This window comes from Sebastes umbrosus, chromosome 4 (assembly GCF_015220745.1).
Source record: "Sebastes umbrosus isolate fSebUmb1 chromosome 4, fSebUmb1.pri, whole genome shotgun sequence".
NCBI lineage: Eukaryota > Metazoa > Chordata > Actinopteri > Perciformes > Sebastidae > Sebastes > Sebastes umbrosus.
This window is the reverse complement of record NC_051272.1, coordinates 8,557,827-8,573,781: the sequence shown is the minus strand read 5'-3', so window position 1 is coordinate 8,573,781 and position 15,955 is coordinate 8,557,827. Positions and strand designations below refer to the sequence as shown.

General features: G+C 40.1%; 1 protein-coding gene across 3 annotated transcripts in view; it reads left to right on the top strand.

Annotated features, from left to right (window-relative positions):
• The window catches only part of cttnbp2 (cortactin binding protein 2), a 99,784-nt gene that overhangs the window by 69,021 nt on the left and 14,808 nt on the right, over positions 1-15,955 (top strand). For all 3 annotated transcript variants that reach the window (XM_037768107.1, XM_037768106.1, XM_037768109.1), the window contains exons 6-11: positions 2,120-2,219; positions 4,076-4,229; positions 5,849-6,049; positions 6,722-6,839; positions 7,932-8,222; positions 13,719-13,814. In XM_037768107.1, the coding sequence (XP_037624035.1) occupies positions 2,120-2,219; positions 4,076-4,229; positions 5,849-6,049; positions 6,722-6,839; positions 7,932-8,222; positions 13,719-13,814 (960 nt within the window). The remainder of the gene's footprint in view (positions 1-2,119; positions 2,220-4,075; positions 4,230-5,848; positions 6,050-6,721; positions 6,840-7,931; positions 8,223-13,718; positions 13,815-15,955) is intronic.

Genomic DNA, 15,955 nt, shown 5'->3' with positions numbered 1-15,955 from the left:
GAGACTGGACACAATATGCCTCCGTAAAGGAGATTTTCACTTTTAGTAATTTAGTTGCAACTGGTTCAAGTGATGTAGGTGACAGATTAGTACTAAATACCTAGCATGCAGTAGCATTGCCAAGCAGTTACTTGGATGTGCCTTCAGCTACATGAAGATGCATTGAGAGGACAAAGACCTGATAAATAAACACTCTCCATGTGTTGCTGTAAAGGCTGCAATTGTCTGAGCTGCTGCTGATCCCATTATGCTGGCTGCCATTAAATGAGATTGACTGTCATGTCAGGGCTGTAACCTACATGCTCGCTCAGTTGACACACACACTGGCAGCACACACACACACACACACACACACACACAGAATAATTAATACATGTAAACCCGTTTACACACACACACACACTGCAGGTCTATCAGGATGTGCTTCCCTGCTGAGATGTTTAGTAACACTCTGTCAGTGGAGGAGCGTTGATCCATGAACACGACTAATGCAGCTGAAGGACAGCTGTGCTGAAGGATTATAGGTGGATCTACACAGAGAGGACACACACACAAACACAGACTTAAGTCTTTCTCCCATCAATATTTCATTGTCCGTTGCTTTTCCTGAGAGTTTTCTATCTCATCTGATCCCCGTTTACCTCTCCTCCTTTCCCAACTCAGACATACGTTTATACATTCAATCCTGGGCTGTCAAAGTTGTTTTAACACCACTAATTTCTTTAACGCATTAACGCATAAATCGATCTTTTAGAGGTTGTAGCGGGCTCAGTTTTAAAGCTAGAGTGTGCTAGTAACCATCTCATACTAGCTTGTCGGGAAGGAGGCCAATAATGCTCAAAATTTGCACTAAATTTTGGCGAGGAAAAACTGTCAAGGCCATTTTCAAAGGGGTCCCTTGACCTCTGACCTAAAGATATGTGAATGAAAATGGATTCCATGGGTACCCACGAGTCTCCCCTCTCCCCAGCTGTTGTTGCCTGTTGGGCTGCAGTTTGCCATGTTATGATTTGAGCATATTTTTTATGCTAAATGCAGTACCTGTGAAGGTTTCTGGACAATATTTGTCATTGTTTTGTGTTAATTGATTTCCAATAATAAATATATACATACATTTGCATAAAGCAGCATATATGCCAACTCCCATGTTAAATACTTGAAAAATGTCCCTTTAAGGTACATTTTAAATAGATAAAAAAACATGCGATTAACTATGGACAATCATGCTATTAATCGCCATTAAATATTTTAATTGTTTGACAGCTTTAGTTCAAACCACACGTAGATGGTTGAGTGTTCAGTGTGAGAATATGTGTAAAATTGACAGTAAAGCAACAACAGGAAAATGAAACAACCATCGAGTAACGTGCAGTAGGAAGCCAAGAAACAGACATACAAATGTTATTAAAGAGCAATTTGAGAATACATTTTTTTTTTTTTATATAAAGAAAGAAAACTTGACGTATTATTTAATGCCGAATTCTCTTTGTCTTCATTCTGTCCTGTTTTTTCTGGAGGCTCCATAGTGCCTGATGCGCCGCTATATATATATATATATATGAAACTATTTTAGTATAGGCAGATGTCACATGCACTAGAGAGAGCTGAAGTCCTGCCCCACTTCTGGTTTGTTCCACTAGCTTCTCATAAAAGGTTTCTTTCATCAGTCTTTCTGAGAGGCTGGAGCATTTTTCTGGGGATTTCTCTGCATCTACTAAAGATAAATGAGTACTGTACTATTGTACTGGAGGGAAAAATTTGGACAACTTGTCATTTTATACAAAGATAAAAGACCATCTTTGTGGCTAGAACTCATGAGAATTGTATTAGTCAAATGTCAAGACAGTTATTTCTGATTTATCTTTGTTCTTGGTTCTGAAATTGTATTTATTTCAGCCTATTGAACAGAAAAAGGCAGCGCTGTATCTGTTTCATATTTTCAAAACAACCACTGAAAGCAACCTTCTATGAGAAACCACACAGTCTGGCTGAGGCTAGTGGAACAGAAGCTATCTGAACAAGGTTCTGTAGTTTTTATAATATTGTAGGCTTAAATTAAAGTATTTAGTTAATTCTAAAGGCTTCAACATTACCATTTGTTTCTTTCTGTCTCTGTCAGAGTGTGTGAAGCTGCTGCTATCTTCGGGATCGCCTGCTGACGTCTCGGATGAAAATGGATTCACACCTTTACACTTTGCTGCCGCCCACGGCCACAGCAGGTGAGCTCATACGGGTCTTCCTGTGGTACTGGAACTCGCACGCACACACACATTAGCATAACATTACCATTGAAGGTAGGGCTGCTACAATTCTGTCATTATTTAGTCTATAAAATGCCATCCGCAAGTCTCCAACTTCAAATTGCTTTTGTCTGATCAGCGTTCCAAAACTCAGATATTTAATCACATTGATATAAAAAATCATCATCATCATCATCGTCACAATTGAGAAGCTGGAACCGGTAAATGTTTGGCATTTTTACCTCAGTAAATGACATAAAGTGTTAATCAATTGTCAAAATTTTGTTTTGCTTAATTTTCCGTTGATGGACTCGTCAATTAATCAGCTAATTGATTCACCACTAATTCCAGCTGTAACCAAGAAAACAAGTCTTAACCCCTTAAATATGTCATGTATTTGATTTAATGTGATGAAGAAGGGAAATAGGGAAATAAAGTGTCTGCTGTAAAGAAATAACAGACCGTAGAACGCTTTGATTGACCAATCAGAATTAAGTATTCAACAAAGCCGTGTAATATTCCCTGATAATGGACACCTCGTTGGGCATTATCCCTTACGTAATTTACCACAGCTGTAAGGTGCTGGAAAATGCTTGAAAAGTGCTTGAATTTAACTTTGAAAAAGGAGGAGGAACCCTGTATATGTTTAGTCTTGTGGGGCACGTCACTATGATACCTTTGGTTGCATTTTTGGCGCTTGACCTTTGTCTCTTAGTGCATCACATTGGCCCAGTGTTTTCAATATATGACTCACATGACATATTCTGCTGTGAGACGAGCGCAGCTAGAACCTCCCAAGTGTGAAATAAGACCGGTAACGCCGGTAACCATGTTGGGTTTCAGGGCCCAGCACGTCTGCTCGGTACCGTCACCACACCAGTATGAACTGGTGGCTTTGTGGCACACAGTGTAGACTGTGAAGCTTTATGGGGTGATTTCCCACCGCAGCTACAGCTTCAACTGGGCAGCTGTCGTTAATGTCTGCAGCTTGATTTCATTTCTGCTGATTGGTGGTTTATCTTGGAGCTCTCATTATTAATTATTTACCGCTCCTACACTACACACACACACAGTCAGTTCTGATCACGCGTATTGATCCCGATGTATTGGTGGGATGAAGCGTACAGCAGGAGAGGCTGTTAATAGAGATGTGTGTTTGTGTTTGTGCCAAAAACACGATGCCCAGGACCAGCTGGGGAATGTGCAGTGTTGTAATATCTGATCACAGTGTTATTTATAGAGTGGGGATATCCAAAAGGCATGCTGACATGCACGCACGCACGCACACACGCACGCACGCACGCACGCACGCACGCACGCACACACACACACTGGGAGTTTATTTTATGGGGTTAACTGTTTTTTTGGTGGTCGTGACTCAGACCGGCTCAGTTTTCCTCAGATGATCTCTCTTCCTACTGGTTGGAGGGCTGATGGATATCTTCCCTCGTCTCTGAACAGGTGGTGCTCAGACTCACAACTTTAGTGTGTATGTGTGTGTAATCTAGGGCTGTCCTGAATATCACCTTTTGGGCTTCGAAGCTTCGGTGACAAGCTAAAATGAAAATAAAAAGTTGAAAAAGACACTGAGTGTTTACACTGCTTCATAATAATGAGTCATTGTCAAAACAGATATAGCAATGACCTAAAAGGTGAAGGCTTAATACATTTCTTACAATACAAAATTAACAAATATTATCATCAACCAATAATCTGCCAGACATCCTCCTTCATATACGAGTTCATACCGTACAGTATGTGTATATTTATTTAGTTATATGTTGGTACACATGTTTCTAACGTCGCCCCCTCCCGCCCTCCCTCCTTCCCTCCAGCTGTGTGGAGGTGCTGCTGTCTGCAGGAGCTGCTGTGGACTCGGCGGCGGCAGTGGGGGGACAGACCTCCCTATTCCTGGCCTGCGAGGCAGGAAGGCTGGACTGTGTCCGGGTCCTGCTGAGCGCCGGAGCCGATCGCTCGTACACCACCACGGTGAGTCTGCTCCGCCATGCTGGCCACTGGTACTGCTTCAGATTTAAACATCAGGAAAATAATAATAATCGTTTACTTAATACAGTAAGAAAACTCAATTTTGAGTTTAATTTTTCTGTCATTCTATTCCAGGTGAGTTTAAAGTTTGAAAAAGTGGGATTAGTTTTTGTCGCAGGTATTACAGACTGAAAATAACTGGTCTTTTATTTTGTGAAAATCACACTGATTATCTGATTCTTATGTATTTACATTTTATAATTTTAGGATAAAATACAGACAAAAAAATTGGAATAGAGACACAGGAATGTGGCTTTGCAATTAAAGTGTTATGGGTCTTTGTGTCATTTGATCAATTACTGTCACCTGCTCCAGACATTTACTAATTTTGCCTTTTTTTTATTATTTCTAGAGTTTAAATCCATTTATATAGATTATACTCTGAGCAAATATTAGGTAAAAAAATCCACAAAATGTAATTCCTTAACATTAGTTCCTTGGCATTTCTCACATTGTGTCACTCTTTCTCCTTTACTACTACTTCACAAGTAATCTCGGGGGGGTTTAGTCGTATGATTGGTGCAAGCTAATTGATGTATGGGCTTCCTGGGTCTCCATGGTAACCATAGGGGGCCTCTTGGTTGCCGGGGAAGCATGTGATGAGAGACCCTATATTTAGTTACTGTACCTGCTTTTGTTCTACGTTCAGCCTGGCTTTCCTGCTGAGCCAGAGGAGCTGGCAAAGTCTCTGTAGCATATCTGACCTCTTCAGCACCGATGTATTTTTAGACACCAGAAAATGTTGGCCGGTGTGTGTTGGGTCAAATGTAACGATTTAACACGGAGGAGGAGGAGGAGACAGTCTGAATGTGCAAGAAAGTTTGTTTTTCTCAGTTTTTATTTGTATTTTTATTATTTTTTTATTATATTATTTATTTTTATCATGGAGATTATTGATTATTGGAGTATTGGATTTTTATTTTGGGCATTTTTTGCCATTTATTGGACATATGAAGCGAGTAGTGACAGACTAGACAAAGTGTTTAAATATGTCAATTTTTACTATAAAATATCTGACATTTTATAGACCAAATGATGGTTTAATCAAGAAAATAATGGGCAGACTAATTGATAATGTAAGTTAACATAAGCTGCCGCTCTAGTATGAACCTGCGTGTGACATTAGTGGACAGTTCTCATCCCTTTCTCGACTTGTAATCGAATTATTGTGTGATGTTATTTCCTGAAAGGCATTACTTCTAGGAAAGAGAGATGAATGGTTGCTCTGTGTACTGTGTGGAAAAAGGGGAAAAACAAGATAAACAGGAAGGCACTACAAAATATTAGAGCAAGTTACAACAAGGAAGGAAATATTAAAAAGCCTCTATTGTAGTGGCTAAATCATTAAAAAAGCCAACATGTCTCGACCACTACAGCATTCAACGATACTTGTTATAATATTTTGAGTGCCTGGATTGCCTTCCTCTTTATCACATTATTTCTATTTTGCACAAACATTAGTAATTCAAAACATTCTCTCATTTGAAGTGAATGAACTTCAGTCAGAGAGTTTTATATGAATTGAGCAGTAACACATAAACCTCACCTTTACCTCGCTGCAGGACGGCTGCACGGCTCTCCACGCGGCCGTGCGTTCCGGACACGTGGACACGCTGCGTCTCCTCCTCTGCCACCCGACTGAGGGTGACCCCACTGTGACCCCCGACCCCACCGCCACCCTGGCGCTGCCTGCTGCCCTGCTGAACCAGGCCAACAGTGACGGCTGGACGGCTGCACACATGGCTGCTGCCCTCGGCCTCAAGGTGAGATTGAGCTGCCAAAAAAATGTGATTACGATGAATTAAAGTTACTGTGAGGAACTTTTAACTGGTTATGAAACAGACTCAATTTAATACTGATGCCTCTACATGACCTACATAAGCAAAGGAGACCATCAAGGTGTCTCAGGGCCTTTAGCAATAACTTTATAAAGTGATAATGTATCAGGGCGGTGTGTTTTCTGTCCCCTAGTGGCCAAAAAAGCAGCTTTAATCTCACTGGTGTTACATTAAGACATCCTCCTGCTTTCACTACTGATCTGCTGCTATTCTGCTGTCTATGATTTAATGTTCAAATGTTTCCATTTGTATTTATGAACACTACACTGGATCGCTACCAATAATGCCCAGCGCTGCCATCAGTCTCCACAGCAGCAGGACTATGGGACAGCTGACCTTGCTGGCTGCAACGTCCCACTCAGCTTTAACAAAAGCAGGAGACACCAGACTAGACTACACCGAGTGTCTGACTTGAATATAAATGAAGACCACCGCTCATTGATCCGTGCTTTCATAACACACGAGAGCTTGTGTTGCAGAGATGTTCGTGTTCGTGGTTAAACACCCTGTAATGTCCACGTTTATTACTCACAAAGGCCACGTAACCCGTCCCTCCAATAAAAAGCATCTTTGTTTTGTTTTCTGTGTGTTTTCTAGGAGTGTCTGGAGGTGCTGTGCAGCCACAGTGAGCAGGACATCGAGAGGAGAGATAAGTGTAATCGCACTATTCATGACGTGGCAACTGATGACTGCAAAGATCTACTTGAAAACCTCCGTGAGTGACCTCTAATTGTGTGTGTGTGTCTGTCTGTCTCTGTGTGTGTGTTTGTGTCTGCACATTAGTTTTATGCCTTAAAGAAGAATTCTGCTTCTTAACCACTTGGGTTTTACTTATAATTACTCATAATAAGGGTATAATTCTTATTGGTTACAATATAATTTTACTCACCGTTGCTGATTTGGGGACATGGTGATGTTGACATGCTGAATGTCGTCCCACATTGCAAAAAAAATAAAAAACATTAGTGATTACACAGGTTGCAAAACAAAGATGGAGGTCCACAGTTTGATATTAACAACAGTCAGAATCAGAATAATGTTTCTTGCCAAGTAGGTTTACACATACAAGGAATTTGCCTTGGTGTTTGGTGCATACAATAAACATATTAAGAGGATATAAAAAATAATAGCAATACAGCAAAAGAAAAAAATTTATAAAATATAGAATAGAACATTTTCAATACAAATATGAAAAAAATACATTAAAAATGATGTGCAATATATCTGTTTTAAAATTCTCAATATAAATCAGGGAAGGTGGTTTGCGCGATGTGTCAGTCGTCATCTATACAGTTTTATTTCCTCTCTAAACGTAAGCAGATGTACGCTAGTTCATTGAAGCCTTTTGATTATATTTTCCTTCATCAAATGCAGTATATAATGTTTAATAATACACTAGTTAGCTGTGGAGATTTTTAAACTTTTCTTGCTGTTATCTGATTTGATTTACACTAAATTGATTTTAGACACAAAACAGAGATGGTTAACACATTTTCAGTGGCCTAATCTTTTATAAAGACTGAACTACTGATCAATCATCGATTAACAATTACTGTAATATAATAACTAACTGCAACTTCATTATCATTTTTATTATTTTTACTTAAATGTACAATGTCTAATTTTCTGTCTCTAGGGGTCTCTGAATCAAAATATGCATTATATTGCATTTAATATGATGTAATATGTATTCTTGCACTACATAAGCCTTTTGCCCATCACTTGATTGGCCCCAGACTATTAACAAGTCTAACATGAAATCACTGTACCTGCTGTGACATTATTCCCTCCATTCCCTCTCCTCCAGACTTGTACCGGGTCCTGGTGCGTCTCCAGTGTTCGGGCGGAGGAGGAGCGGGGTCCATGTGTCCCGTGGAGGCCCTGGAGGAGGAGGCGAAGGGCGTCACCAGCAGCCAGTTGGTGCTGGGCAGAGTGTCGGTCGACCGGTCGACGCGTTGGTGTCAGCTGGGCGCCACACTCAGCCACGCCTTCACCTCCTACCTCCAGACCATCTGTGGGGAATCTCAGACGACCAGGGAGGAGGCGCAGCGCCCGCCGCTAGGCCTCACTCCCACCAGTATCGCCTCCGTCCTAATAGGTGGGTTCTTTCTCCTTTCCTTTCTTGTCATCCTCCATCCCCTTCCTTCTCCTTTCCTTTCTCGCTTCTTTCCTTCCTTTCTCACTTTGTCATCACTCAAACGTTCCCCTCTTTTGCTCCCCTCCTTCTTCATTACCTCCTTCCCCTCCTAATCTCTTTCTTTCTACCTTTCTTGCATCTTTTCTTCCCCATGTCTAGAAACGGAGACATGTTTTTTTTTTGTCTGTTGATGTTTAAGCTGCTACTCCTAGTTTACTCTTTCATGTACCTGTTGGATTACAGAGTGTGATAAAGAGTAGGATAAGGTGCATGTTGTTGGCAGTAGTCCATTCCTCACTCTGTTTAACTGTAGGTTTATGTTGCCGGCGCCTGTCTGTGTAGTGTAAACTCAACACTCCTCTTAAATTAATGGACTGTAGCATATAGAAGCCTTTTTAAGGTCATGTAAAGTAGCCTGCAGCGGCCATATTGGAGGTCCTCCGCTCCTGGCCAACAGCGTTGTCTCTAGTGTGTGTTAATGTGTAATGTCAGTTATTTTATCTGTTTATAGTCAGCTAACAAAGCGAACAAAAAGGCTGTTCAGGTTACTGGGTTGTAAGGCTGCCCCTCGGTTCGGTCTTAGTCGACTAAGATTTCTTTAGTGTTTTTTTAATGCTTTTTTTCATGCTGAATGACTTATCTCCAAGAAACTTATGAGCACATCTCTGGTAAACACAAGATTTAAAGTGGTGGTTTTGTGTAATTCTTTGTGGAGAAACTCAGTTTCACAGATATGTTGATTAAATCAGCTAATCACATGAGTGTTAGTCGATTAAGACTCTATTAAGAGTTGACTCTCAGGGTTAGGATGAAGTCTAAAAACAGGACTTTTTGAAAATGTATTAATATAAAACAATGATCAAATCTACCTTATTAGTAAAGCTGGGAGATGTAACAGTAGCTATCCACCTATAGCTAAAAACTAATGCAGGCTTAATACAATAAAACCTTCCTTCATGAAAGTTATAATGTCCAGTTTTGTTGAAGCCGTTTCAGAGAGGTGTTGATTCATTTTGGAGGATGTAGTTGGTGGTTTAATATTTAGTCTACACTTATTGATAGAAATAGGGTGGGCAACATCTTAGAGACCGTGCCAATACAGCCTCCAGAATGATCGCACAGTTGAATTAACACCTCTCTAAACCAGTTTTAGCAATAACTGAATATTTTAACCTTCTGAATGTAGGCTTGAAGGTGGGACTGTTGTATTAGACCGCATTAATTTTAGCTCAGTGTTCCACATAAACTGGCAGCTGAGTGTATATTGATTGAAAACCATTGTGAAATATGTTATTTCTGAGACTGTTTGCTTTTATTTAAACATTACAGACTGGTTGTAGCCTGTTTGTGTTTTAACTGTGAAGTCTCAACAGTTTAATGTAAAGCCGTATGTGTTCAGCTGGGACATGATGTGTGTTGACGGTCTGATGGTCAGAGCTTCACACACATGATACTGTTTTCCTTCTTCGTTTGAGCTGATGAATAATTAATGTGTCGGAACATGTGGAGAGTGCATGTGTTGCTTCTGCGTCTGTTTTTCTGGTGATCAAATGTCACCAGTGTGTGGTTGGTTAGAAGCTGGTTTAGGGTTTGAGTTACATGTGTGTGTGTGTTGCAGTGCAGGTCTGTCTGAGTCCCAGACTGATAAAAAAGGAAATCGATGTCCTCGTCCTCAAACGGCGAGGACTACTTCTCTCTCTCTCTCTCTCTCTCTGCCTCAGTGTCTCCTGTTTGTCTGTCGTTACACCTCTGTATCACGTTTACCGTCTCTCACACTGTTACTGTCTTTTCCACACAACATGGAAACAGACTGATGTGTGTGTTTTGGGAATGATGATGATGATGAAAGAAACACTAGCAGAGGAGGGATGCATAATGGATGAGATGGGAGGGATGGATTGAGGGGTGGAGGGAGTGAGGGGAGGAAGATGCCAATTTAGGAAGAAAATGTCTGTCATGTGTGTCAACGGGGATCAAACTGCAGACATCCAGACACTCTTTGGTGTCTGGCTTTGTGTCTGCACGCGTGTCTCATTTGCCTCAACGTGTCTGCATATATTTCTCATTTCCCTTCGGTGTGAATGTGTGTGTTCACGTTTTGATTCCTGCAGCTTTTGGTGCCTTTTGACAGCACTACAACTTCTGACATGTTTCAACTAGTGCTCAAACCCCTGTAGTCAATTAATCAATTAGTCCATCAGCAGAAAATTAACTGCAGTTTTTATATAAAGCTTTGTTTTAGACAGGACGGCAATCCAGGCACTCCGAAATATTAAAACAAATGGCAAAACAAGGAAGGAAATATATTAAAAAGTCTTTATTATAGTGGCTAAATCATTAAAAATGCCAATATGTGTTGACCACTGTAGGTCTTCGTCAGGGCTTAAACAAAATAACTTGAGCCCTGACGAAGACTTACAGTGGTTAAAACATTGACTTTGACGTTTGAGTACACAGAACAACCAGTTATGTGTCTTTCCAAAGCTGTGTTTTAATAGAGAACGTCCTCTATAAAGGGATAGTTCAGATGTTTTGAAGTGGGGTTGTATGAGGTACTTCTCCATAGTCAGTGTATTACTATGTACAGTACATGACCGTCGGCAAGATCACAGTTTGGAGAAGCAGACAGGAATACCAGCACGGGAGCAAAGCACTGTACTAATGTGAACGGGGGGCAGCAGCTAAACGTATATTTTCCCCACTTTACTTTGCCGTCAGACAGCCTTTCCCTTTCAGATTGTCAATTTTTTAGACTAAACGATCAATTGATTGTTGATTAAACAGTTTAATTGATAATGAAAATCATTGTTATTTGCAGCCTTATTTCCTGTGGGAATACAACCAGCTAACTCGGAGCTCGTCCTGTTTTGCTTTTGCTCTGCAGTCATTTGTTTCAGTACAGCTAACAGGATTACTGTAGTTTTCTTTGTAAAAAAAAAGTTTAAAGTTAATTATTCATAAAGTTGGAGATTCAATTGTTAAGAAAAACCTCAAACTTTTTCCTTAACAGCTTCTCTTGGGGATGAAACCAAAGTGCAGCAATAGTTTGGTAAGTTTTCAGTACAAATGGAGACATCTACTAAAGCTATAGTGTATGTCACCACGGGGGAATTAAACCCCACTTCTGGAAGTTTCATGAGTTAACTGTAGAGAGGAGAGCTGCCCCCCTTAAAAGTGCTGGCTCTAGTCATCCGTCGAGTCCTCAGACCCTCTGTGGCCTTTTTTTATTATTATTTCCTCAACGTTACCTTTCACAGAACAATGTTGGAAAAGTTCTACAGTATGTGGTGACTAAAAATGAAACAAACTGTCACACTGATGGTATATTTATTTCATCAGGTCCAGCCGACCGAAATGCCATTTTTATTTGACTAGTGTTGTAGCCGTAACATCCTTCAAAGCAATAAGATTAACTTAAACCCTTTCTGTGTTTCTTGTTCTGATATAAGGTGTACTGGATGGTACTACAGTTAGTCCAGCACAGGAAGTGAGTTTTATTTTGTTTGTTCATAGTGAATAGAGATGATGGAACCAGTGTTGCCCTGCATGTTTATTTATTATTATTCCTACAAAATATGTTTTGATATATGTACATGGATGTTGTCACTGAAACTTCTATTTATTTACTTCTCTCTTTTCCTTATTATATGATGTATGTTTGTTAAACCCGCCTACATATAGCTTTTTGTTCCCTCCCCATGTTTCCAGCCGATGCTGGATCCGTTCCCAGCTACAGTAGGGGAGGTTATTTAAGAGGATGTGAGTCTCAGATCGGTTTGACTCTGATGAAGACGCAGTTGGCGTCGAAACGTTAGTCTGTAATAAAGTTAAGTTTCCTTATATCCTTGTGCTTCCTGTGTGCTTTGGACCCGGTCTCTGAAGTCTCTCCTGTTACATGTGATGTTTAGTTTCGGTTGAAAAAGTACACTTCTTGTCTCATGCACACTGTAGATGAAATGTGCCTGATCCTAAAGACGACCTGTGCTGAAGGTTTTCGAGTGATTGAATTATTATTTTTTTCTCCAGGCAGCCACTGGTTTCCATTCATGTCAGTATGACATTGAACACCTCGTACAGAGAGTGGAAACTGGCTTTAGGATGCGTCACCATACACATCATGTTTTGTTGTGTTGTTGTTGTTGTTGTTGCATGGCGAGAGCAGGGACTGTTCTGAAAACTGTTGTCGATTCGCATTCAAGTGCATGTGGGAAGCACTAGATTATATTTATTATATTATTTATATAATATTTATAAATATAACTCCTCCTGTATATGTAATTTATTCTTTATAATACTCTTACACAACATTTTTATACAATATTTCATCATTTTCCACTTGTGCAATTTTGTTAATAGTCTGTTTATTGTCAATACTGTATATACTTCTCCTATTTTTATACTTCCTTCTGTTTAAATGGTTCATATTTTGTTACACTTTGTTTAGCTCTTTTTTACTGTGTTAGCTGATGCTTCTTGTTTTTTGCACTATTCCATTTGCTGCTGTACACTGCAAAATTCCCCACTGTGGGACTAATAAAGGAATATCTTATCTTATCTTATCAGCATGCAACTTATACTTAACTCTTATTCATCAGAATATAACATATGTCTATCCTTTGCACCTTAACTTCAATCTGTATATCTCTATATACACCACATATATCACTTTGCTAGTTTGGTTAGATGCAAAACTGCATTTCGTTGTACTTGTACTATGTGCAATGACAAAAAAGTTGAATCTAATCTAATCTAAATCTAAAAGGGTAGAAAAAAACCTCTTTACCTATCAGATTTGATTTCAGTTGCAGCTGAAGAGAATATTTGATATCATGATATGAAGTCTAGTAGGAGAAACCAATTTACACACACAGCTGCAATCTTTCCGGTACTTTAAAGTTTTCTCAAACAGTAGTTTCATGCTGGTTCTCTGTTCTCGAGGTTGAAGCGTTTTGCTATTTTATGCATTTCAAACATTAGAAAGAAACGCCTGCTCTACTCTCTAGAAAGGGCATTTTACATCTTAATAGCTAAAACTCCTCGTATGATGTTACACATCCTAATGTGATGTGTATTTACTCTAATTAGACCCTGTGAGAGAAGCAGCCCTTTTGATTCTCCTGCTTCATATATGACAGAAGGAAAAGGAGAATATTATGTGTATAAATGTTGCATCTCTGCTGCATTTGCTTTAGAGAAGTACATTCTGTGCTTTAGGTATTAATACGGGTGTGACAGCAAAAATTACTTTATTCTACGTTAAACAGGACGTGCAGATAAATTATAAATTGTGGTGCATATAACTTATGCATATACCATATTTTATGCATATACTGTATGTATAACAGCATTCTTTAGCATTTCATAGTATTTATTATTGGGTTTTTTACTCTGTTTTTAACACAGTTTGTGTGATTGTGTCTCAGTATCCTAATGCGTCTCTGTCTCTGTCTCTTCCAGGAGATACCGAGTGGTTGCCAGATCAGGAGCTGCCTTTATCCCCCTGGGACCTGGTCAGAAAGCCTCTCAGCCAGTGCATCACCATCCGCCTCAAAGGTACAAACCCGGCAACCCGAGTCCGTTGTTCATTCAGCAGCACTGAGAATCAGAGCTACCGTCTCTGATAATAAATTATGCCATTTGTTGGATAAAAGGGGGCCTTACAAATCAGTTTGGATGCATTTGCAGCGTGGGCAGCGATGTACCAGGATCTGCTCACTGAGTCACACCGCGTGAAGGAACATTTGAGCCAGAACATTTTTCAAGAATTTCCAGGAAGAAGTATTTTTACTAATTAATAATCAACCTAATTCAGAATTAATAAGTTATTGAAATTAATGTGATTCATTATTTTCAATTGATTTATCAGGTCAGGGTCTACATTAAGCTTGAATCCACACATACAGTAGGCTGACATAACCGCAGTATTGAGTATCACGATATTATGTTTTGCTCAGGGCCGTCAGTCGCTAACAATATTTAATCAAGCATGATTGTCCATAGTTAATCGCAATTACACATTTTTTATCTTTCAAAATGTACCTTAAAGGAAGATTTGTCAATTATTTAATACTCAAATGTATGTACAGTATCTATTTATTATTGGAAATCAATTAACAACACAAAAAAATTACAAATATTGTCCAGAAACCCTCACAGGTACTGCATTAGGCATTACAAATATGCTCAAATCATAACATTGCAAACTGCAGCCCAACAGGCAACAACATCTGTCAGTGTGTCAGTGTTCTGACTTGACTATGACTTGCCCCAAACTGCATGTGATTATCATAAAGTGGGCATGTCTGTAAAGGGGAGACTCGTGGGTACCCATAGAACCCATTTACATTCACATATCTTGAGGTCAGAGGTCAAGGGACCCCTTTGGAAATGGCCATGCCAGTTTTTCTTCCCCAAAATTTTGCGTAAGTTTGCAGCGTTAATTAACCTCCCTTTTGACAAGCTAGTATTACATGGTTGGTACCAATGGATTTCATATGATACCAGTATCTTCACTATCTAACTTTAACAGCCCTAAATATAATATTCATAACTATGTTTTCATTAAAGTTTAATCACCTAAGAATCGTTGTGTTTCCGTTAAAGAGAATGAGCCCTTCATATCTACATAGGGAGCAGGTCCTCTTCATGGAGTCTGCCATGTTGCACCGCCATGCTTCTACAGTAGCCCAGAACGGACAACCCAAACTTTTGCTCTAGAGAGAGACTCTCACATTTTTACGCTACCTGAAGGCCACCGTAGTTTTTGAAACTGCAGTAACGTGAGCCACAGAGTGCAAAACCGTGGTACCACTAGTCGCCTTCTGATTTCCGTTGCTCCTAAAGTAGTGTTATTTTGGTAAAGATGTCCTTCACTGCGAGGTGAACGGCGTTACCACGGTTTTGTACTTGGCGGCTCACGTTACTGCAGTCTTGGAAAGGGAGGAGTGAGCAGGAGGGGGACTCTGTCGGTACACCGCTGCTATTTTTTCGTGGATGTAGCTAGGTTAATAGCAACATATAAAGATGATCTTTATTCTCAATCCAGCCTACAAAGCTCTGACTGGACAACTGTTTCTCCAACACTATACTGTTTAATCTTTAAGAATGATCTGTAATATGATATGACGGTGTTCAGTCTTTGTTTTACACCATGTTTAAAGAGATAACTGGGACCAGAACAGGTCTGGACAGACCCAGAATGGTTCCTCAGACACCTCTGTTAATGATTATAGATGAGTCACAGCAGCAGCTCTGAGCAGTAGACTGTCTCGCTCTACAGATATTGGAATAATCTTTCTTGCTGTCTGCTGCGAGTGCTGCTTCTTCTTTTTCGCTGCCTCCGTTCCTTAAATTGCTTTATCTAGTGTATTTCTCGTCTCAGTGAGTCAGTAAAAAAGACTGAACAATAGTCTGGCACCGTGAAAATCAGGCTGAGCAGCAGCCAAACTCTCCATCTCTCTCCACCTCCGCTCTTCACTCGTTCATCAGTCCATTTTCTGCCTCTCTCTGCGTCTTTCTCCATCTCCGTCGTACTTATTTTCTCTCCGTCTTTCTGAGCGTCTTCCTTCAGAAGACGTCTCATTAAGTGAGGTGGCTGGTGAAGTCCTGACTCAGAGGGCCGTATCGACCTGGCTGTCCGTCACTGTGATGGCGTCGAGCCAGGAGATGTCCGGCGCTTCAGTTTTCGCCCTCTG